Source organism: Camarhynchus parvulus, chromosome 4 (assembly GCF_901933205.1).
Source record: "Camarhynchus parvulus chromosome 4, STF_HiC, whole genome shotgun sequence".
NCBI classification, from domain to species: Eukaryota; Metazoa; Chordata; class Aves; order Passeriformes; family Thraupidae; genus Camarhynchus; species Camarhynchus parvulus.
Genome location: NC_044574.1, coordinates 39,515,800 through 39,540,758, shown reverse-complemented (window position 1 = coordinate 39,540,758; position 24,959 = coordinate 39,515,800). Strand labels below are relative to the sequence as shown.

The window sequence follows — 24,959 nt, the reverse complement described above, 5'->3', positions numbered from 1 at the left end:
TCTACATGAAAGATCTACAGATCAAATCTGGCAGCTCCCCTATTCTTCCACAGAGTAGCCCAGAGCCATGAGAAAATCTATCTATGATAATGGGAAATCAGAACAAAGCTGCTTTGCTGGACATACAGAAATAAAGAGACCAAAAAATTCCAACAGATAAATGAAGCTCTGAATACCTGGTCCACAAAAGCCAGGTTTCAATTTCTGCAGTGGTGCTTGTACAGGATTTCATGCCCCACAGCAGTGAAGAGGAGAACAAATTACCCACAACTTCCTTCTTGCACATGTTCATTTTTTGAGACACATTTTACAGGAACTCAATTTACAGTCTTGTCTTTACTAATCCAGCTGAGTTAGGTGCATCAGTATCTTAGTTCTGAGATGGGAATTGCCTATATGGTGATTTCTTACTGAGACTCTAGCTTAAACAGAACTATATTTTCAAAACACTGAATAGTTATTTTTCTAACAAATGCATTCCCAACTGAGAGTTACATAAAAAACATAATTCTCTTATTTAAACTATTTAGAAATTAGACAACTAAGCTATGGACCCAATAGCTTTTTTTTCTACCACTGCCAAGATTGTTTAAAATTATTTTCAGAGCTAAAATACAAACCTAAAATTCCACTGGGATCTTCAAATAAAGTGACACTGCAAATTTGAAATGAATACAAATAATCCTTAGTAGAAATACTTCTATAGAAAAACTCTATATGCATTATACATTCCATTTGGGCTTTCCTTGTACATAAGTCACAAGCCAATTGTATAAACAATAGGGTGACACTAAGAACTTACAGTAGGAATAAGCTCAAACTAAATATTCTAATGGCCTCTTCTAGTTTTATAACCATGAAATATGTAATGAGAATTAAAATAAACTTCACTAGGAATTAAGATCCAGAGAAAATGACCAAAGGCATGACTTTCATTAGCTTGAATGCTCTTTGGTCTCTTTAGTGCAATTTAACTCTTTGTTATTTGTTTACCCAGAAGAAATTAGCTTAAAAGATGATTGTGTACCTAAACTCATAGTGACAGTCTAAAGATTTTCGGTGCCCAACACCTGTGGTAACAGACTATTGGCTAAATGTTTAAACATCTTTTAAAGACTCAAGCGGGTAACTTGCTCTGTCTTCCTCAGCCATTAGAATGAAACAACAATTTTGTGTGTCTTTGCTCTTTGATGTGTTCATCTATAATGTACATCATAATTATCACAAATCAGATAAAGTTAATTGTTAATTATGGTTTTGAGAATTTTGTTGTGAAAACAGAATGGAGGTAGGGATACAAAGCACAGACATACCTGAACCATGTGTGAACCAAGCTGGAGGTGGAGAACTTTCATTCTAGTTTCCTGCTGTCAATGATCAAGACTGTTTGAACTTTTCATGCATCAGATTGATTATTTAGCTCACTGAACTTGTTCTGAGAATAAAATTTGTTTGCATACTTTAGAAATTAACTGAATGGAAAAAAACCCAAAACCACTCTCTATGATAAAGACAAATATATATAATTTGCTAAATCTATACTGATTTATTTACATTTTGTAATACAGCACTGATAATAGCTTCAGTTTTTGCTGCTCAGACACACCTACAGAATTTACATACTCAACTTTTATCAAATTTTTAGTCCTTTAGTAGATAAATGGCCTCTATTATAGAGAAATGCCTTTGACTTTTTTTTTCTGACAGCTTAGTGCTTTAAGGATTCCTGTCTATGAACAGGACCTTTCTTTTCCAGGGAAAAAATGAGCACAAGAGTCCAAAGGAGCTTTTGCTCTATGAATCATGTGTATGCTAGAGATATATAAGCCATTAGATGATCTGATTGAGATATACAAAATTTTGTGTGTGTATTTGTATGCACCTACAAACTGAGATCACAGAATATCTACATTTCTTTCAATAAAACTCACTGTGAATCCTTATGAAACAATACTCTCACATCCTTATGCATAAGTTTTTTGTTTATATGTCATTATTTTAACTACCCAGCACATACTTTTCTAGTACAAAATTGTTTCTATAACCTTCAGCAAACAGATGTACCAAACACAGAAATTAATGCTAACACTTCATACATGAGATGAAAAACAGTAAGTATAAAAATTCTTTGAAGATGTTCTTAAACATCAGGTTCACGTATTTAATGCAACAAATTAAGAAAAATACATTTCAGAAAAAAAACCCCATAATTTTAAAACTGAAAACAGTATTTGTGGAAGATTTTTCATAATTCATACAAAAACTGTTGCAGAGCTCTTCTATGTTCCTTACAAAACATACTGCCACTACATATATATATAAACAAAAAGAATTTCTTATCGGATCAAAATGATGAGATGCAGATAAAGAAAGCACTCAGAAGTGAGGTATCTTCAGAATATAGTTGTCATACTGTCTTAAATTCCATGACTATTAATTGCTTTCCCACGTTTTCCATGTTCATTGCAAAAGATAAAATGCAGAAAGGGAAGTATGAAACCAGTCTACAACTTGCAGGCATTCCTAAGGTCATTGGATTTTGGCTGATTTTCAGAAAATCAGCTAGAGTTATCTTGGATGCCCGACCATCATTTGTCATCAAATTAAGACTTTTTGTCTTCCATACAGAAAAACATTTCCATTTTCCCTACAGACAAACATAATCTCAGTTTGAAAGGTCTAAAATCAGTATGGAACAAGGAGATCACTTGGAAAGCTTTCAGGTTTTCACAACAGTTATTTATTCTGGCAAAGTCATGGTAATTGAAATTACCATCTAGATGGTTAACATCTAAGCTGCTTATTGCAGGAGATACAGGCAGATTCCAACAGATTTGTAGCTTTTTCTTCACGTGCAGCTAACAGTTTTACTCTCATTAAAGACAATAGCTGCTAATCTTCATCCTCACTGGAAACCCAGCAGTTTCCCTAACCTGTCATCCAGTAATCCACCTGAGTCTTTGGAAATTAAGAAAACAGGCTGATCCCTGTGCCTCTGTAGTGAAGTGGAGAACACACTTATTCTGCAGGAGTCCTGTGGGATTTAGTGCTACACTCCCACCCTGCCAGCAAGTGCTCCTCTGGGACAGCATCTACCCAGCTGATTCCCATGGATGACTACTGCCAAAGGAAAGTGATGAAAAATAAGAATCATTAAGCAAGTCCCTGCTTCTGCTGCAAGCCACATTGAGAACCTTGTCACCAGGAGCAGTGCTGGAGGGAAAGTGTTTGCAGTAATTCTGCATCACCAGAACTCTCTGTGGATCCCATATTTGCCCTCCCTATCTCAGCACCTGGTAAAACTGTTAAGGTTTTTTGGCCATTACACATAGACCAAGGGTTTAGCTACAGAAGCTTTTATAGACTTTCTTGAAAATACACCAGGTCAAATTTTACCCTCATTAGCAAATGAAAAATGTAGCGGAACGCCTCTGAGGCTTTAAAAAATAGAAATGCATATGAGGGCATGGGCATACTGATAATGATGTGCAATTATGTTTAAGGGCTATAAATGATGTAATTATGTAACACCTGTATTGTTCCCTGATCTTCTGGGAGCTGTACAGCTATGTCCATGCTAACAAGCATTACAGTGAAATTGTAACAAATTTCTTGAAAAAAAGAAGGTAGTGCAAAAACCTGGGGTATCTAAACCAGACCCATACTGGTGGTGTTTCTTTGATTTGAAACTGATATTAGACTGGACCAGAAATACACTCTGAGACAAATTCTCAGTGTGGTCTAAACCAAGGCAAAAGTAAGGTTGATCAGATGTGCCTCAAAAGCAGGCTCCTTATCTGAACTAATGGAGGCCCCCTCACTCACCAAATTAGGAGGAGCTACAGCCTTGTGACTGTGGCATGTTTACACCAACTGTGATGCAATTTATAGGCAAACTGAACTAAATTAACACAGATGCCTAATAACCACACTGTCATTTTCTTGAAGATGGAAGAACACCAGTATAAGAGAAATACTTTGGAACTTTTAACAGATTTCCTTAATAAAAGAGAGATTTTTCTCCATATAAATATGCTCAAGAAAGATAATACCTATTCCAGAAATATTTTTTTGGTGAGAAATTATTGAAAATCTTGCCTTTCACTGGAAAGCACATATGAACTCATATAGGTTATGCAAAGGAAAATTTTTACTCTGTTTGATGGGTACATCTCATCACTGTATCTCACTGTTGCTAAAGGGAGCTTAGTCAGGAAGAAACAGCAGAGCTGAAAAATGTTGGAGCAAGTGAATCCCTGGGTTTGATTTTTGGCTGTGGGGATTATTAGCTGCCAGCATGAAATGCCATGAGCTCCTAGGTTATCTTAATTGGACCAAAAGGATCCAATTTCCCAGAGCTGCAAAAGGATGACCAAAATTGCTGTCACTACTGTCTGATTTTTTCTTAGGAAAACTATTCTGTCCAAAAAAGGTGATTTTCTCTTTTGCCAATTTATAAATTCCTTACAGTACTTTTAGGTAGTTAGAATCTAAAATAAAACAGCTTTATGAACAACGCACAGGAAATAATTGTCATTCATAAAAAGAATCCACAAAAATATGGAACTCTGCTTATGCATGGTTCATCTCTCGGAAGAAAAAAAAGGTTAAATTCACGGAATATGTTCACCTTGCAACAGGCTATAGAGTGCCATGAGTCTTTTGCTTTCATTTTACAGGCTTTTCTTTTTTTAAATCTCATTTCCATTCTTTCCACTTTTAAATCACAAAGTAATCTAAATGACAAATTGGTCTTCCTCTCCATTTAAACATGGTGTGAATGAGGCACATTAATTCTCCACACCAAATGTAATCCATTTGTATATCTCCTCCCTGTCACACTCCTGCCCTTCCATTATGCTATACAGTCAGCTGTCTTTACCTGACTAGAGGAAAAACCATTTTTAAAATGTTGCACCACAATAGTGGAATTTCATAAGGGCCTAGCTCATAAAGCTTTCTCTTTATTTCTGCAAAAGTGATGAGAATTTCTAAGAGCCCCAAGAGCAAACAACATTAGCGAAAGCACATAAATATTTTATTTTGTCGACATTTCTTGCCTTTCTATTAATCTTTCTTTATAGGTGATAAATAGGATATCTAACGAGTTACAAGTAATTGCTGCCTCAGATGCATGGTTAGTGCAAGATACGTGTCTGACAAGATTTACTGCACTGAACAAGTTCAAAGAACTAGGGACTGCATCTCAAAACAGGATATAGATTTCCTCCCACCCACCTAGTGAAAATCAAAGCTTTAAGGAACTGAACTCCATACACAAAATATGCAAGCTTTAAGTATTTAATAATGGGATCTTTAAAACCAAGGGTAGCTTTTTAACAGGAGGCTGTGCCATTTTACGTATTTCCATTAAAAATAATGATAAGTTCTGAAAGAAACAAGCAGAAAGGACTCGGTTGTCCCCCAGACAAGTGAGCCTAATCACAACAAAGACATACTTGCCTTACTTTGGCTCTCCTTGCATCCTTGTGAAGCATGGAGAGCTTCCAAAAGAGACTGCAGAACCAGATGGCTGAAGTGGTGACAGATGGGGATTTGAACCATCAGGCAGATAATAGAATTAACCAGAATTTCATATTGCTCCAAAGACTGATGAACCACCAGACCATCAAGCAGAGGAGGAGATTCCTCAAAAAGCAGGAGATCCCTATCAAAAAGTCACTTTGCAAAAAATAAAGCTCTGAACAGGAAAGTAAGCAGCAGTCACAGGTTTGGTTTTTTTTGGGAAAGGGGTGAGGAATCTACATGCAGGACAAGATTCAGAGACTTAGCTCCTAACACGCTGAGATCACAAGGTACACAATAACATCCCAGGGAGAAACAGGTTAAAAACTCTCCACTGAAACACCACAGTCTGGAAGTAGAGCCTCTTCCATTTATGGTGATTTTAGAAGGTTCTGGATGGTATTTCAAGTCTACACGTTCTGCATTACAGTTTCTTAACTGGATCCAACATCAAGGTTTCAGCATAAGTATTTAGAATGAGCGTTAAAATTCAGTGGTAGAATTTGAACCTATATATCTATCTTCTGTTCAACTTTCTGGTTTTTTCTTGCTCAAGGACTTATTTCCTACCAACCACCTTTCTGTCTTCTGATCTCATGAGCACTCTTCTACCTGAATATTTCAGAATGTAATAATTTAATGAAAAACATGCTTTTTTGCATGTCCTACTAAATAATATTAAGAAAAACCTGCTGAAACACTCGATTTCACAAGAGAAAACTACATAATCATATTGCCTCTTCTCAGGTGCAGTATATACTATTTCTTCCCATCTATAATTGTGCTAACACAGAAAAATGCCCACATTAGTATTCTCCTAAGTTTTTAATGGCCTTTTAATTAACACACCAGATTTTGAAAACTGTTTTTTAAAAATGATGCTTGAAATATACTCTGCAGATCTCATGAGTCAACCTCATAACCTTCCTTACTTCACTCCTTCCCAACTCCTGTTGTGCCCTACTCCTCAAATGAGAGCCTGCCATTATACCTGACTGCAGAAAGTCATTCAGAGTTCTTTCAACAAAATCAAAATTTGACTTCCAGTAAGCCTCTTTTTTTCAAAATGAGAAACTCCACTTTATTTAAGTGCATGTGTTTTTGCTGAAATGACTGAATCAGTAGTACAAAAAGATTGTACACCAAACCCCTAACTTGTTAAACAGAAAATATCTTTCAACTATATCATCAATAATAAAAATACCACAAGATATATTCAGAATCAATACACAAAGCACTTATGATCCACTATGGTAATATCAACTACTCAATTTTCTTTTCTTGGTGATTTCCATGTGAAAATCCATGGGATTAACTTCTCACAATCCATTCACTTTGTCATATCCAATACACAGCTGTTCCTGTGGGGAGATTATCCACACGCAGACCAAAGAAAGCTATTTCTGAGGCTGTGCCTCAAGCCATGGCAAATTCCTGGATAAGGTATATATGAAGAAAATCTCAGGCACAGAGCAACTTAGGAAAAGGAATATCTAACTGTATGATTTAGAAAGCCTAACCTGTGAATCTTTAAAAAAAGAAAAAATTAAATTAGGTGCCAAAACAACTCAGCACAGCCAGAACTTATGTTGTATCTCAGAAAAGAAATCTTGCCTCCTAATGGACTTCAGGAGAAAGTAGCTGTCCAGGGAATAGACTGTAAAGGTCAGGATTGATGCCATGACATTTTTTCAGCAGTTTGGAAAGAATCAGTGACACTAGAACGGAAAATAATTCCCTGAAATGACCAAGAGGTTCCCTTAGACTAGCTGAAGAACATATTGCACAATGGTACTGTACTTTATCTGACTAAAATGTGCTTATACTGGAATTGAGTGTGCACCGTCACATTCCAGCTCATGCTGATAAATGCAGAGTGAAGAAACTGTCAGCAATCCACAAGGAAATGAAGGAAAAAAATTGCCTACCCAGAAACTGAAAGACAAAATAACTGTTGCGGAGAGACGTTTATGATCCCTGCTCCTCTGCTATTTCCACACAATACCATTTAGGTGAGAGCCATTCCTCTCAGCCAGTGCTGCCATATCAACTAAAAGATATAAATAGCTAGGATGAAAAGCTTGAAGAAACCCACCAGGAAAAAAAAATTTCCACATCACAACCAGTGACTATGCTAACCTAGTCTTAGCATAAACAAAACCTCCCTCTTTTTTCTGAATCTCATGCAGAAGAATGGGGAGCATATGTGCACATCTACACTGACATGCAATTATTTATTTGGGTTTTGTTTCAGACTGGAGGTTGTGGATTTTAAAAAGAAAACATACCACAGATCACCAATCAATGAAGTGCATGGACACATCCCAAGAAACAGAAATTGCAGTGTGTTCTGAATTGGTAGTAAAAACATGTCTTTCTTTTTCTTCAGCTGTCTACAAACTGATTAAGTAAGACAACTTATCAGCTATAAAAAATTAACAGGCTTTTGATTTTGCTATGTTTTTCCTAGATGTATTACAGTCATTATGATACATCTGATAATGACAACAACAAAAAAACAGTATTATCCCTGACATAGAAAAATGCGTTCCTGACTGGCTTGAGAAATTTTGCAGAACGGGTCTCATCATCAATCATATTAAGTTTAATGCTGGTTGTTCAAAGAACATCTCCACTGATACTGAGCCTAAGGGCACAACGTATTAAAATTTTTCAACTTTCCTCAACTAAATAAGAGCCTGGCTGAAAAGTCTGCATGCATATCCAAAACGTCCATCCTTGAACCAAGCTGCAAGTCTTGCAAAAAGTGCCTGAAAAACTATAATAAAATTCAGTGGTTTGAGAAGACAAATAAAAGACTGGGATTCACTTTTCATCTGAAAGCAAATTCCAAGTTTGGTGACTTGGGCAACAGCTAGGACTAATTTACGTAATGCCTTTACAGAACTTTATACATATACATATATAGAGATATACACACACACACACACATATATATAGTATGTGTGTGTATATCTATATACTCACACCTTTATTTATTTATTTATTTATTTGTGTAATTTTTACTACAGTATAATGAAGTCCCTTATGAAGACCCATGTTGAAGTGGCTTTTCTCAGGTTTTGGGTAGCTCATACTCTTAACAATTATCAAATGACCTGTTATGTATGTACTGCGTGTACTGCACTGGATCTTCAATCTGGGTAATTCAGAAAATAGAAAACAACACTGAAGCTGTTGTAGTTACCTGTGTGCACCTCTGCATCATGCCCTGCAGATAAATTTCAATAACATGGTTTACCACTGTTGCTGTTTCTTTGAATTTCCATAAGGCAGAGAGAACCCAAGCCTGGTCCTAATACATAAACTCATGCACAAACACAGCTGGACTTTGAAGAACTTTAAATTATTAAGACAGACAATGGGCAGACAGTGGAAAAGTGTGGTTTTGCTTGGTAAGTATAAAAAGGAGTGCATAGCCCTAGCTGTGTTAGTAATGGCTTATATCTTCTGCTGCAAAAAAACCTACAAAATACCTGCATATTACCTTTTTTCTTTTCAGAAATAAGATCTTTGTAGTGCTTCACTAAGTTAAAGCATACTATGAGACTGCATGATGTGGCATCATGAACTTCCTCATCTTCTGTTTACATTTCCACGCAAATTCTTCCCAGCAAAGAAAAGTGAGAAGTTTTGGGTTACCATATGAAGAAACTAAGCCTGATTGCCACTTTGTAGATGAGAGCCAATGCTGGCTCACAAGCTTGGTGAGGGAGAAAAAAGGAAATACTTGTTTCAGTTCTGTTAGACTTACAGGATGGTGCATTTTAATTTACCACTGAAGTAAGTCACTCAAGTGTTCCCAGCTGTGTACTCCAAATTTGGATGTTAGCCCAGAAGTGGCTAGCTTCATCTCATTTCCAGGGTAAAATGCTCACCTTCTGGTTGCATGCTTCACACCAGGGCATCAGATTGTCAGAGGCCTGAACTTCTGAACTAAAGAGAACTCCTGGCATTGCCTTTTCTTTCCCAAAACTTATTTTACTGCTTATTTTGCCCAATCATCCTTTTGTATCATTCCAGTCCTTGAGAGGCGTGACTGAACTCACAGCCCATACACATTCACAGTGTGGAGGTGTTTGGCAGTGCAAAATCACAGACAAATTATGCCCCACTAGAGACAATGTTCTCCAGGCACCATCCACTGGCTTCCTGAGATAATGGCAACTCTAAGACCATAAATTAATTTCATATAAGTCATTAAAAGATTACATAGGGAGACTAAAGCTGGATTTGAACTGATCACTTAAGGAGGAAAAGCTCCATATCCCATTGTATTGAGCTATCTGGCATCCTGCTCCATTCTCCTGCCTCTGGCTGGAGATTTAAAAAAACCAATATTCTGTCAGACGACAGAGTGGGTCCATCTTCATGGAGCAAAGACAAACATTTGATTCCTTTGTAAGAGTACTCTTTTTAAATAAGGGAAGTATCTCTTCACATTGAGATATGCTAACTTCTCTGTAGCAAAGGTTCTTTGTTATTTCCTGTGGCCTGCCTAGCCTAGTTTATTACTGAGAAATAGTGACAGAAAGCAGTCAAGGCAAGGGTACTCAGACTGTGGCAGAGAGAAACTCCTCTTAAGAATGCTGAATCCTTCTTATTAGGGACTAACCTGCATACTTCTAAATCATCAGACCAGTCATCATACAACACTGGAGGCTTCTGAGCAGCATGAGGCACAGTGGGCCCTGTCCCAGCAGGTGCTCCATGATCTGGGGCTGCCAGAGCATCGCTGCCAGAGCCCGCCTCTGCAAAGGAGTCCTTCGTGTGCCTAAGGAAAGGTGCAGGCTGCCGGTCTCTGTGGGAGCTTTTCCCTTTGCTTTTCCCACATTTTCTTGAGGAAATCCTTGCTTCCTGAGATGATGCTGAAGACTGTGATTCCTTAAGCCTTGGAAACCTTCGGCGATGACTTAAAGTAGGATTCTCAGGGTCAGACACCTCTTGCTTCTCTTTTCCTGTTGTCCCCAAGGTGACAAGTTCAACAGCATTATTGTTTGAGTACCCATCCTGGTTACTGCATGATCTATTGTTTCTTCTCCCTCTCCTGGCCATCCTGGCCTTTTCTCTTGCTCTCCTCCTAGCCTGAGCCCACTGACTCTCATCTGAAGATGATGATGAATCAGATGCATTCCAGCTGGATCTTGGAGGCTCAGGATGCAATTTACAGTTTCTCCCCTTTCCTTGCTTTTCTGAGGGCTCACCACTGTCTCCAGTCTCTTTTTTCCGCCTAAACCTTCGTTTTATGAGTTTCTTACCACCAGGCTCCCTATTAGAAGGGGCCAGAACCATGACAGGGGTTGCATGCTCAAGCTCATCTTCTGACAAATCATGCAAGGTAGTAGATCTAGACAAAGCAGTAAGCAAAGGAAAGGGATGGAAATGGGAAGGGTGGGTGGAAAGAGAAATCACACAGACAGAAAAAAAAAAGAATGAGAATGAGAACATGAATTTTAATAGAAAAACATGAGACTAAAACACAAAAACAAAACCAAAACAAAGACAGATCAAAAGAAAACTAAAGTCTATGTCAATTATGAATAAAGTTAAACAGAAGCAAGAGCTACATAGCTACATAATATTTAATAAAAGCAACTAAGAAGTATCAATCAGATGAGAGTATATTTTTCTCAGCACATACCTACAAATGTCCTGAGTGGAGGGGCAGACAGACAACCGAGATTGACTCCTGGGAGCTGTTCCTGTTGTAGGACTGCTTGCCTGTTGAAATAAGTTAGACAGTTTGGAATCTTTGTCCATGAAATACATTGCAGATATTTTACTGCTTTGCCACATGATCACAAAATTAAAACAACTGTTTCTGCTGTTCATAGCGCACTGTTGAACACACAGAAGCTGGCAAAATACAGGAAGCTTGAACAAAAGCGAAACCAATTTATGGAACTAAGTACGACTGAAGTGTTTGAGCTCTTATTCGCTCATGACTACTTTTTGTCACTGTTTGAGGAAGCAGCTTTCAGCATTTGAATTTTCATTTGGCTCTACTGCAAATGTCTGAAGGGAAAATGTCTGGTTTTCTTTTGTGCAGTCAACCAACCATGATGATGCCTTTCCAAATCATGTGAAGTGCATTTGTGATACACTGAGCGATGAAGAACCCAAAGCTAACTTAGGTTGAGTGGACTGATGAAACAGCAAGAAGAATAGACCGTGTTTTAAAAGGGTTTCAAGGCAGTCAGATCTTCTAGAAGAGCTGAAAATGTTAAACTGAGATGAGCCAGAAAAATTCAAAGTGCAAGCTGCATCTCTACAGAGCTGAACACATTCTCAAACAGCAGAAGAGATATAAAAATGTTTAGCATGTGACATTTTGCTCATAAGGTTGTTGCTACAAATTGCAGATTCAGTTACCCAATACTTTCACTGAAAACATATTTTGATGGTGTTAACAGCAAACCATTTCAATCTGCCTTGCTATCTACTGACAGCAGAACTGTATGGAATCCAAATGTAAATCCAAGGCATTATGATTCTTCAGGATCCCTCACAAGACACGGTATTGTGGGAAGTGGGTTCAATACAAATCATTCTTAAGGCTGTGACCTTCCTGCAGCTGATAAGGGGTATTGGCTTTTAGTATGCAACCCCATCCACCCCATTGTGATCACCACTTCCAAATGCAGACAAAACACTACAAGGCCCACAATTCCACAAGATCGAGCACCAGATGCAAGGGAAGGATGACTGTTAAGAAAGAGTACAAAGCACAAGTCAAACAAAGATGTAAAGCCTGTTATCCAAATCTTTTGAACTAGCAAAGCAAATTCAGTCAGATAATTGAAATTATTTCTAGCTCAACTTCCGCAGACATTTTTGTGGTGTTAAAAAGTTGTTGGAAAATTAGTAGTACAAGCAAAATAACTATAAACAGAAAGTACCTGCCAACACTTCACTTTTAGCCGAGGTTGTCAATATCCATTCTATTTAATTCATACATCTTTTGGAAACATCAGTCACCCCATGTGGATTTTTGCTTTTATATGGGTACCAGCTAAGACTTAAGAATAGTGCTTTTGCATGAAAACATTCTTCTAGCTCCTGGAATTCAAGTAACCATTTTAACCTGTTGATTAATATCACAAAAGTACACCAAAACCACCAACAATATTACTAATTCTTTACTTCTAGTTCTATGAATGAAAATCAGAGATACAACAACTAAGCCAAAATGAGCAATTAAATTGATAAATTGACACAATCCTTGTGTTGTACGTTTTTGCCATGTCTAGATTCACCATCAAAGGAGGAACATTAGTGTGTATACATGCAGTGTCATGCTGGAAGAAAAGGACAAGCATGTGTGAGAGAAATTGTATTCCATATCTCCTTTTCTACAAAAGCAATATTTCAATTATATGCTTTGGGACAGAGTATGAGTGTTTCTTACACACATATTGGAAACATATGTTAGATGCATGGTTGGGTATATAATCTCCTTCCATCTCAGCCTCTGAGATTAGCTTTAGGTAATTAGGCATGTCTTAAGCTACTTAATGAGGAAAGATGCAGACACCAGCACCAATAACATTATTGGGTTACATGCTGCTGCTGCACGAAGAAACATTCCTCCAGACTAAGCCCCAGTGGAAAGACTGCTGAAGAAACCCAGCCCCAGAGTTGAGTGTGGAATCCTGAATTCATGCCTCATAACGAGCTCATTTCTTTTTTCCCCTCACAGCTCCAGGACTGTTACCATTGCTTCTTTTGGGATCTCTGTGCTGCAGGGGTTTGGCCTGGTCTTAAATGGTGGTCGGGTCAACTCCATGCAGTAAAAGGAATTTTTACATCACCTTGCCACAAGCAGTACCCTTTGAAGGGATAAGGAGATTGGCTAAGCCGGCCCAGCAACCATCCAGTAGGTCTGCACAAGTTCAAGAAACTTTCAGCAGCTATTAAAGCAGGAAGCCAGCTAGACAGTTCTTAAGAGAGCTGAAATAAAGCCAAAAACCAAACAAGCTCCTTGAAAAGCTTTTACACTTACGATTTGGAACTGCAGACCCGCAGAAATCTAATTATTTTAAAATAAAAATTACATTATCAGCTTGACTACTTAAATCTTACATTTCACTTTCAGCTGTCAAGAGGTCTGGACTGTTTCAGCCCTGCTCAGTCAAATTTACTTTCTAGTTCCCCTGTGTAGGCATGATGCTATGTTTAGTTGTACATAACTCATAGGAAAGTTTATTTTGTTCAAAACCAATTTACATAAATATCTTTTACAAAATGAATGCTTTTTGCTTATTTGTCTAAGCCCTATTGGAGCAAACATGACAACTGGCAGGCCAAAAGCCAATGCACCATTTAAGTCTTCAAAAACAAAGCATGACAAGTTATATACAAGATAATTCAGATTCTTACCTGTGGTAAAATATAATTAATTAAATTTCTACAACTTTGTAACACAATTTTTAATCCACATTACCTAAATTTATATGCATTTATCTACATTAAATTAGCTTTTCATTTTAAAATCATAGATTCATAGAATTCCAGGTTGGATAGAACCTCAAAGATCACCCATTCTAACCTTTCTTGGCAAAAGTACAGTGTACACAACATTGCCCTTCACACCCCGTCCAGATGAATCTTAAAAGTGTTTTCATGAAAAAAAAATGAACTGATGGAGCAAATTCTAAAACCAAAAAGGTTAATGCTTCTGATATTAATTTTCTGATGTTGATTTGTGTCCCTCACAGGAAATGGAGGCCCTTATTTTGTAAATAGGTCCAGTCTTTGTAAATGAAATAGGAGTGGAAGGACCTGCTAATGTCAGGTCTGTCCTTGCTACCACATGTCAAATTAATTTAATAATTCACAGCTAGATGAGCTGTTTTTAAGACCCTGTAAATTTCAACTCAGTTGGATGCCTAGTCCAGACCTCTATGCTCAAACCCCTTTACTTTTTCATCCTACCCTGTTCTGGCAGCAGTAACTGTATCTGCTTTCTGCTACCAGCACTGCCTCTAGGTTTGCCCCAATTCTTTTGGCAATATTCCCTCTTTTCCATCTCTTTTAAAAGCCATACATCCCAAACTAATTTTAAAAATTTAAATCATAATATCTCTTAAATTCAGTCTGAGAGGCAAAGATATCTAAAGGGGCATAAAGGGTAGTGTGTTTACAGAGAAAATTGTGTATTTTCAAGGCATATCTGACAAACCAGAACATGATAATTTGAATATATTCTGCTCACATCTTATCAGTCCAGCTTTTTTGGGAATGCATATGCAGCAGATGTTGGAAACAGTCTCAAGCAGACAGATCTTACTGCTGTAATTGCCATCCCATTGCTATTTTGCTATACAGCACACTGAATATTTTGAGATACTGTATTTAGTGAATAAAGGGATCAGACTGATGCTGAGGACTCCAATTCCACCTGGGAGGCTGAATAACAGGGTTTTTTTAAATAGTATTCCTTGAATGAATGTCTTCCTCAGACAGGTATATTGTACAGCTCACTGGAATGGGAAAACTAAACAAGCACTACTAATTTTATCATAACAAATTACATCAGTAGCAGAATTAAATGTGGTAATTCAAAATAAAGCTGTCTCTCAATTAATTTATATGCAAGGCAGCTCATTTCTCTATGCCATCAGCACAATGAAGAGGTCTAAGGAATAATGCCAACTCCAGCTGATCAGGTCTGGCATTTCAAAAAGATTGTTAGGAGAGAGAGATTCCCCAGTCACCACCTTCTGCTGTCTCAGCCAGTTTAGATGAACTCTCTTGTCAAGGATTTGCAATTCAATTAACAGACATGACAGGGCACTCATCCATAATTATTTTTGGTATGTTGGCAGCGTGCTTTTCAAGCAGAATTCTGGTAAACACAGAGTTTTCAGGATAAGTGAGATGATAATCACCCAACAAAAAGGAACTTCAGTGTCACACACATGTGTCTGTGTTAGAAAACCAGCAAAGACAGAAATGGGGTACAGAAATAAGTACAACTGGTGAAAACAGTAAGAATTTCAAATCAAGGCTACCTTTACTTAAGTGTTCAGGATCTGGTAGAAGTTTCCATAAAATAAAATAAAATAAAATAAAAAAAAAAAATAAAATAAAATAAAATAAAATAAAATAAAATAAAATAAAATAAAATAAAATAAAATAAAATAAAAATTAAATTAAATTAAAATTAAATTAAAACTAAAATTAAGGATGAAATGAAATGAAATAAATAAAATAAATAAAATAAAATAAAATAAAATAAAAATTAAATTAAATTAAATTAAAATTAAATTAAAACTAAAATTAAGGATGAAATGAAATGAAATAAATAAAATAAATAAAATAAAATAAAATGGGGGAAAAAAGGTCCTTAGAGGCCATCTATTGCTTAACCTGCATGTTGAAACTAGTGCAAGAACATGAGTCAAGTTGTGCTCTTCCTGAGAACACAGAAGGGATCTGCTTCAGCTTAACAGAAAAGCTGAGTAAAAGCAGATTCCAGAAGAGCAAAGAATCACATAGTAAGGGAGTGAAGCTTTAGATTGAAAAACCAGATGATTTAATGGACAGCTTATATAAAATGGTCTCACAGCTATCACCAGAAAGGCTAATGAATCCTCTCCTGTCTCTCTTCTCAACAGAGGGATTTCCAAAAGCTGGTCAACTTAGAACACTGCTGAAGAAGAAAGCTGCAGACAATTGATGGGTGATAGGGCAGACAGGGAACATGTCTAATGCTTTTATTCTCCTGCTGAGTTTGCTCTAATAGCAGCGATGCATCACAGAGCACTCCAGATCCCACCAGCCATTACAGTTAAAAAGCTGAAACTCTATCCTGTTTGAAAAACAGCACACAAAGGAATGGATCCCTCAGAAGATCAGAGCAGTTTGTCTGGCTATAAGCTCAGCAGGAGACCCAGTCTGTGTATTTTAACCTGAAAATTTCTGCTTTGTAAACAGCGTAACATTCTGCAGAAACATCCACCTTTATGAACTTATATGAGGACATCTCCTCAGGTCTAAAAAGTTCCAAAACATGATGAAAGTGACCCAAGGTGGGTGTTATTTTACAAGCTCAATCTTGATGGCAACTGAAATTTGTGTGCATGGGTTTGGGAGCAGGGGTTTCTGCGTTTTGGTTTGTTTGGCTGTTATGTTTTTCTGTTCTTTATTTGTTTCTTCATTATAGAGGTCTTGCTTTGTGCTCAGATTTCAAAATTGCTTTAATCTGATTGATGTCTTTACACCAACTGTTACACATTAATTGGTAACTGAATTTCTGTTAAATTATCTTTCACAGATTTTCTTTTTCAGTAATTTATTCCTTGCACAATTCTTCTCTAAACCTTTTCTTTCTCTCCTTTCCTCCTTCCCATCCTTTCACCTGCCTCTGAAGAGAAGGAATTAAGGGAAAAGTAACACACAAGGAAGGAGCAGAAAAATCCTTCAGATTCTGCCAAACAACACCATTCAGCACCTTTAAAAGTCAGTATGATTATGTCATAAAGTGGTTTGAAATCTAAAATCAAAATTGCAAATGGCAAATCCATACTATCATTTAAAAAATGAAGCAAATGAGTAATTACAGCTTTAACTTGTAAATTCAATCAGCTTGTTTAAGTTGTTTTCTCCTGCCTTACTAATCTATGTTAATCTTTAGTTTCAAGGTACAGGGTCAACTAAAAACCCCACTTTTTTCTATAGGCATAGAAGCACAGCTAACTAAGCTTTGAATTATCAGATGGATTATAGCATGCAAAAGTCTTTGTATCATAGCCACACAGTATTTTTCATTCATGACTCTCTTCAAGGATGCATCTTTCTAGTCACTATCACTTTCTTGATAAAAATGCTTCATACTTAAAAAAAATAGGTAATTGGAAGAAAGGATGTGCCAGGTTTTATACAAAAGGTGCAGAGCCATGAGACCAGCAGCTTTTGACTGTCTAGAGGGAGCTAAATGGAAATTTAGCCTATAGGAAAGGTGAAGCACAAAACCTGCATTTTCTTTGTTACTGGATTTTGCGGCACTTTATTTCTAAAGGTAGGCAGTACTCAGAGAACCATTTAGAATTTCTATTCCAAAGAGGACATCTGCTTTCACACATCCCTCTATCTGCAAGACTGAAACCCTCAAAACATTCCTATAACCTAAACAGCTTTCACTCAGATGACACTCCTGCCATGCTCTCACAAGTGCATGTGAGTGCACACACCCACCATGTTCCTCCTTGGGCCTGGTGGACTGTGCAGGAGACAGACTGGATAAAATCCCATCTGTGAAGATACCATTCTTATGTTTGAACAACCACATTCTGGTGTGTATTTGATGTCTATTTATTCCAGCCCTAAGGGAGGAGAGAAGCCTAAATGTATCCAAGCAAAAGAGCCATAGTAAGGATACTGAAATGACTAAACTGAAAGAAGTGAAACCCTGAGAATGCAGCATTGTGAAAAATATGAGACATAGTATTTTTATGAAGTGCAATAAGCGTAAAACTGCATGACCTCCCTAATTTTTTACCACTGTAGAAATGAAGTTTGCTTAACTGAATTTGTTTTTAGGGCAAATACACGAAATGTGCTTCCGAGTGCCATGGTGAAAAAACAAATGCCATGCAAAGATTTCCAGAGTATATATGTAACACGTATGTTACAGATCATAATTGCTACTTATAATTGTGGAAATAATTAATTATATATAATAAGCATATGTAATAACTTGCATGCTCCATTTCCTAAAAACTAATCAAAGCTGCTTCTGAATGATACTGGCTATCACAGGATAGGACTGTGATAATTCCGTGATAACAGAAACTAAAATTACATATATGCATTACACACTGAATGAGCTTGCATAAAAACATAAAAACTGTGGCACAACACATTCCACACATATATGTGCAGTTTTATCTGAATGGGTCAATGTGAACTATTTTCTGTTGGTTGTCCCCATGTATTTAATACCATCGTACAGGCATGCAATTTCATTCAGTTCAATTTTCAGGCAGATGTAGGTATATTCTGCTGCCATGCCCTTTGTTAAGTTTAATGTAAACAAAGAATAAACTGTATGGACAAACCACAAGGCATTCTCTATACATAGAAATCAAACATTCATATCTAGGAGTTTTAAAAGGTGCAGAAACAGCTACTATGCAATGGATTTACTTCTAGCCTTTGGTTTTCTGCTTTTTTTCTGTGTTCAAAATGAATTCTGTTCTGATGAAGAAAATTTTTCACTAACTTGTTTACTTTGCACTGTTGTTTTCAGTAAACGAGAGCTAAGTGCTAGGTTAGTCTTCAGCTTTCATAAAAATGATTCTGTTTATGAGCAAGAAGAATGATTTGATGACTAATGTAACATTCATACTCATATTTTAATGCCAGCTTTGTATACATCATATTACCTACTGTAAAAGCATTTATGAAGGCTGACATTTTATGCTTTACAAGTGCGAGGACTTTTTTTTTCTTGATTTGTTTTCTTTTCTGAAAGCCCTAAGTTTTCCCTCAGTTAATCACTACAATAATCTAGAACCTACACCTAGAAGGGATGGAGCTTCGTGGTTCCTTTAAAAAAAAGAAACCGCCAATCTGGAAGAGAATTTTCACTTGTGATTAGCATGAAATTGGCAAAGAACAGTAAGAAGTATGGATCAGCTTGGAGCATTGTAGCTGCCTGTAGCAAAACACAAGGGGTCACACAGCTGGTCTTTAGGATTCAGTCATGAAACAGATTATCTTGAAAATGCTGCAATCCTCATTCTGGCAAACAAAGCCCGTGGTAAGAACTTCTTTAAAAAGAACACTTAAGTTCCTTTATGGTTTTTTTTACCATAAAACTTACCAGGAGATATTATGTGCTCTCTCTTGGTGTCACTGCCTTAGACAGGGTGATGTTTGGCCATTACAAACACTTACAGTGTGTAATAGTGAGTTCTGCTTCAAGCTGGGTAAACCATCCAAATTGCAATACAGGACTCTTCATACAATCACCTCATACCGAGAGAGGATGAAATATTTGAGAATATCAAAACCCATGTAAAAGATTATTCAATTTTAATGGAAGAGATTAAATGGTAATTTATAACTATTATAAATACTGTATTACTTACTACTGTTATACTATTACTATTATTATTATAAATAATATAAATATTACAGAATTTGATGCCCAGTTTGTGAAATTTATTTCAGAGTCACAAACTGAGTGATTCAAATCAACAATCAATACATTGGAAACAATAAATTTTTCATCTAGATTGGCATCCTGGTGCCTTTTGGTTTTCATTTGTATCTTACTGAGAGGAGCCCCACCCCACACAAGAAATCAAAAATTGCTAACATAGAGTAAAAACAATTATTTCCTTCTTTCTTTCCCCTATTGCTATTCATATTCTAAATTAGACATGTGAATATTATCACAGAGAATATTCCAAAACAAGCACCTTAATTCCTGATATAACTTGACAGAGTTTTATTAGATGGAAGCTTCAGAGACTTGTAAATAAGAAGTGTTCTAACACCTGCTCCAGGCTTTTGAGAAGTAATTGAGGCAAATCAAAATTCAGGCAATTTGCTCCAAGCCTGATTTTCTCTGCCCTGAAAAATAAGCCCAAGGTTCCCATCAGAGAATTTTAGATCTTGCTGCTGAGATAGTATCCTTCTCTAATGAGCTCTTGAATCATAATTAACACACAGAAAGATAATTACAGTGTTTTAGAAACATTTCTTCCAGAAAGCATTTTAACATAACCAGGCAGCCTCAGAAGTACATATTGAGCACAAAGTCTACAGACTGAAACTCAGACACAAAATTTGTTCCACTGGTTAACCACAACAGAAGACAATGAATCCACCAGATCCTTCTCTGACTACCCTTCCTCTTAAATTATACATCTATTTAGGAACACATAAGAATTTTAATGAAAGAAGTTACAGTGCACAGAAAACTAAGCAATGGCAAATAGGTAATGATCAAGGTCAAGTTTTTAATTTACTTAGATTTTTAACACATGCAGATAGGATAATAGCAACTCTGAAATCCAGAACATTGCACAATACTATCTCTTAAAAAGAATAATTAAGTTCCTTCTGCTGCCAGCAACATAGGAAATAGGTAGAAAAAAAAAGTCTAATGCTTAAAAATATAGTAATAATTTAAAATCATCAAGGCCAGTTCATAACTCACATTTCCAAATGTTTCATATTTTCCGTTATGTGTATAGGTTTCTTTATGTAGATAGGTTTTGAAAGCCATAACTACTAAGTAGGGCTACACTTTGTCAGTACAAGATAATGTGAAATACTGATCAGTCCAAAATACGACTTAATAATCTAGTTATTAAATTATTAATCAAATCTAATTAAGTGCTAGTAGGGCAGAACACAAAAAGATTGTTTATTTATTTATTGATTGCACAGGAAAAATCTAGGTTATTACCAGAAGTGCAGCAAAAATCAGACACTGATACATTTCCTAATTGTCTCTGATTAGAAAACTAATAGAAGCAGTTGCTTTTGGAGTTCCAAGGCAGTTTTCTTGACATAAATAAATAAAAGGCTGAGGTGAATGAAGTAAGTTCCAGGTTGCTGTTCACTGAAGAGAGCCACAGCTGTCAGTCAAATATTTTAAGTTTTTTTCTTTCATTTGCCTTAAATAGTCTGTCACTGAAATTCTTGCCAGAAAATTACATGCAATAAGAAAAGTCCTTGCAACATGCTAAACTTCTACACTCTCAACAGACAGCAAAAGTGAATGGTAAAATTTAGGTGTCGATTTCCACACACACACACACACACACACACACATCCACCCATCTTGGGAATGTTTGGCTGTAAAGTCTCTAGACTGAATAGAAATATATTAACCAATATCTGTAAAATACCAAATCAAAACCATTCCTTCTCATTATAACTAGAGAAGACATCTTCAGTGTTCAACAATTCAGTTTAATCTGTAACACCACAAAGTTCAGACTTAAAATTCATGTACCTAGCATGCAAAATTGCCCAACCACACGCTGCAAACCTCAGGTGTCCTCTCCAAATAAACAATTTAAGAGCATTATGAAATATGAATCTGCATTTACAGAATCTACGCTGTATTTCATTTCACAAATAGGTTGGTACAAAATCCAGTGGTATCTGCTCTGGGGCAGGACCTCTACATCCAGCTAAGGGTGGAATACACAAATTAAAATATAATTCCATTTGACCCTTTTTAACTTACACATACAGGCAAATGAAAACAGTGAAAGACAATGTTTGGATGACCCTAATTTATAGCTTTACATAAAGACTATCTAATTTTTCTGCCCATTGAAATTTTTGTTGTGTGCAAGATCTGACATTGCACAAAACACAGATTTTGCCTTTGGCATGCAGTTTATCTGGCCTAGAAGCTTTCAATCTTATTTTGAGGCGGAGTATTTTTTACTATCACTTTCTGCCATGCAATATTAACCTGCAAAGTCAGGTGTCTGCTTTTCTATGTATATACACATATACAAAAACCTGTTTTAGAAAAAAAGCATTTTAAGTCAAACAACAAACAAAACTGGAATTCCAATCAAATGTCTTTCAGCATTTGAAAAACTTCACTGGCAGGCAGTTTCACTAAAAAAAAAAATTGATCCAAAACAATGCATGATGCTATACATCAGAAAAAAATAAAGTGCATTACTGAAAAATTGGGATTTTAGCTTGCAACTAAAACCAGTGCAAATATCCCTCTCTAATAAGCAACTATATGGGTTTCTGCAGAAATCCCTTCAAAATAAATGTTAGTCACCGGCACGTTTCTCATGTCAGTGAATATATTTATGCTTTGTCACAGTGCAACCCATGCACCTGTCTTCAAAAAAAAGCAGAGAAAGTAATATCAATTCATAATAGATTTACAGTAACTATTGCTAGATGCATGCATTTAAAAATAATAATTAAAATAATTAATACAATTCCCAGTGATAGAGTTTGTAAGTATATATCTATATGATTTCTAAGGACAGGCAGTAAGCCCAGAAGAGTTTCAGCCATATCCTACAGCAGGCTGGATGTATTCGACCTCTTTTTCCCTTCTAAACATAAGAGAGCAGAACCTAGCATGATACTAGCATTTTAACTTAAAAACACAGTTGAGGTTTGCTGTCATTTTTTTGTTTTATGCTCTGAGAAGAAAAAAGTTTTGCAGCGGGTGCCTCAAAGACAAAAATATTTTGGGAAGAGGTTTAAGGATACTGTGCTTGCCTTAAATGCAAAATATTTAGAACCAAAGATTATACATGGCAGATGTTTAGGCCTAGATTTAAAAAAAAATTGACTTTTATCTTTTGCCTCCTGTACATTCTGGCTTTTTAGCATAAATTTCAGCCACATCTGAACCAAAAATACAGAAAAAGGGGGTTGAAACCAAAGAACTTCAATAAAAACCACATTTTGCCTTTCATAAAGTTTCCCTTCTCTTTCCTAAAAAACAAAAATTATCTAGATGTGAAGTCCTGGCTTCAGTAAACCATATATCTCTGTGAAAGGAATTCAGAATTCAGCCTGAAATGAACACAGATTTATAGCTTTGCATATTACACCTGTTATTATTTGGGTAGGGCAGGAGGAGAAATATAGTAATTTTGTCTTAAGCTGAAGTGCTAAGGTAACATTATACACTTGGGGAAAAGAGGTGAAAAAAAGTGCATATATTTATTTGCTTAGTATTATTATTACATATTTTACAGTAATGACCAATTGTATAATGGAGTTTACAGGGTAACCATAATGTTCAGCAGCAAAACTTAAAATCTGATTCTTATAAATAAAATACTACATAACAAATATAATGGATCAAAGTACTGTGTTATATTTAATTACCTAGTTTTCTTTAAATTCCAGAAAAAGAAAATAGATTTCACATACCTTTGAAATATTACTTGATCGACTTGTGGAACGCCCTGGAGATTTGTCATTCTATAAAACAAAATTAAAAGATGAAAAAAAGTTATGTAATTTGGATTTTACCTAAACTTTTCTGTGATTGTGACTGCATAGTGGTTCTCGTCCTCTATTTTTCTTCAGTTTGGCTACTGACTGTACAATGGAAGAAAGTTCAAGAAATAAACCATCACAATAGTCTTGCAAATTACATGAATAAAAGTTTTTTTAAAGTTTTGTAAGAAGTCAATGCTAGCATTTAATTACTGTTGGTTTATACTAGAGTTTTTCAGAAAAAACATTTTGAGTCAAAGCTCAAGGAATCATCAGAGCTTCTCATGAAAACTCGTACTTATGTATGAAAACAAATGTTCAATGACAAAGACTTCCCAATTACACCGAATATACTCCTGCTCAAAAAAAAAAAAAAAAGAATTTATCCTCTAGGCAAATCAGCAGTACTAGATGACTTCCTGGACAGATATGTTCTGAGAAAAACAAATTGTGACCATGCAGAGATGCAGTTCAGTTTAACATCTACTCCTCCATCCCCTCTCACTCCTGCAAACAACACACACAAACCAACCCTGCAGGCTGAAGTGCATGAATAAAGTGTATGGCAAAGAGCTACAATTCCACAGCACATGGTTGTTGTGGGTTTTTTTCCTAGCAATCCAAAGGAGGGAGTGGAGAAGGGGTTAAAAAATTTCTTCAGTATTTACACTGTCCTGGCAATTGATTCAGCTTCATTTACACTGAAAAGGTAACATATTTCAGAAACAGGGCTCATCCCCTTAGTAAATGTGTGTATCTTAAGAGAATAATGAAAATATTTTTCTCAGCACTTGAGGATGTAGGTTCAAACGCTCAAGTGAAACATTCACATCATTCATCAAGCTTAATTTTTACCTAGAAGGAGTTGAACTAGGTATCATGTGTGTAAGTCTGTTAGATAACCTGCTTGGAGGAACGGGGTGACAAAACCCAAAGCAGAGCTTTCACTTCTGCAGCTTTATTTGCAATTCATGCATCATGCAAACACATACGTGCACACATGTCCACAAGAGGCTTTGAACTTGACTATGACCCATCTCTCCTCAACACGTATTCAATTAAACTACAGAAAAATACAGAAGGTATCAGCTACCAAAGACTAAATTTCCTCCTCAATTAATGTGTGTCTAGTCTAGAAATTAGCACTTCCCCAATATTTTGTGGTACAGAACAGTTTTGTATAGACCAAAAAAATGACCAAAAAGAAACATCAGGCAACTCATCAGCAAACATCTAGAACAAAAAACTCCACTTTTATTTGTCATTTTTGTACTAAAAAAGCCCCTTTGCTCTCAACCTCAGTAAGCACATCCATATGAAAAATAGTTTTAAAACTGCTTGCTTCATATACCTATGTATCTTTCTTCCTCCAGACTTTAGGTGGCTTATGTTTTTATTCCATCCCTCAGTGCCATCATATTTTTTGGACTGCAAACATAAGTATCCTGAAT

General features: G+C 36.3%; 1 protein-coding gene across 5 annotated transcripts in view; it reads right to left on the bottom strand.

The window, feature by feature from the left end:
* MARCHF1 (membrane associated ring-CH-type finger 1) overlaps positions 1-24,959 on the bottom strand; it is a 221,702-nt gene that overhangs the window by 23,968 nt on the left and 172,775 nt on the right. For all 5 annotated transcript variants that reach the window (XM_030946793.1, XM_030946794.1, XM_030946796.1 and 2 more), the window contains 2 exons: positions 23,440-23,490; positions 11,189-11,268 (listed from right to left, as the gene is read on the bottom strand). In XM_030946793.1, coding sequence (XP_030802653.1) covers positions 11,189-11,268; positions 23,440-23,490 — 131 coding nt within the window. The remainder of the gene's footprint in view (positions 1-11,188; positions 11,269-23,439; positions 23,491-24,959) is intronic.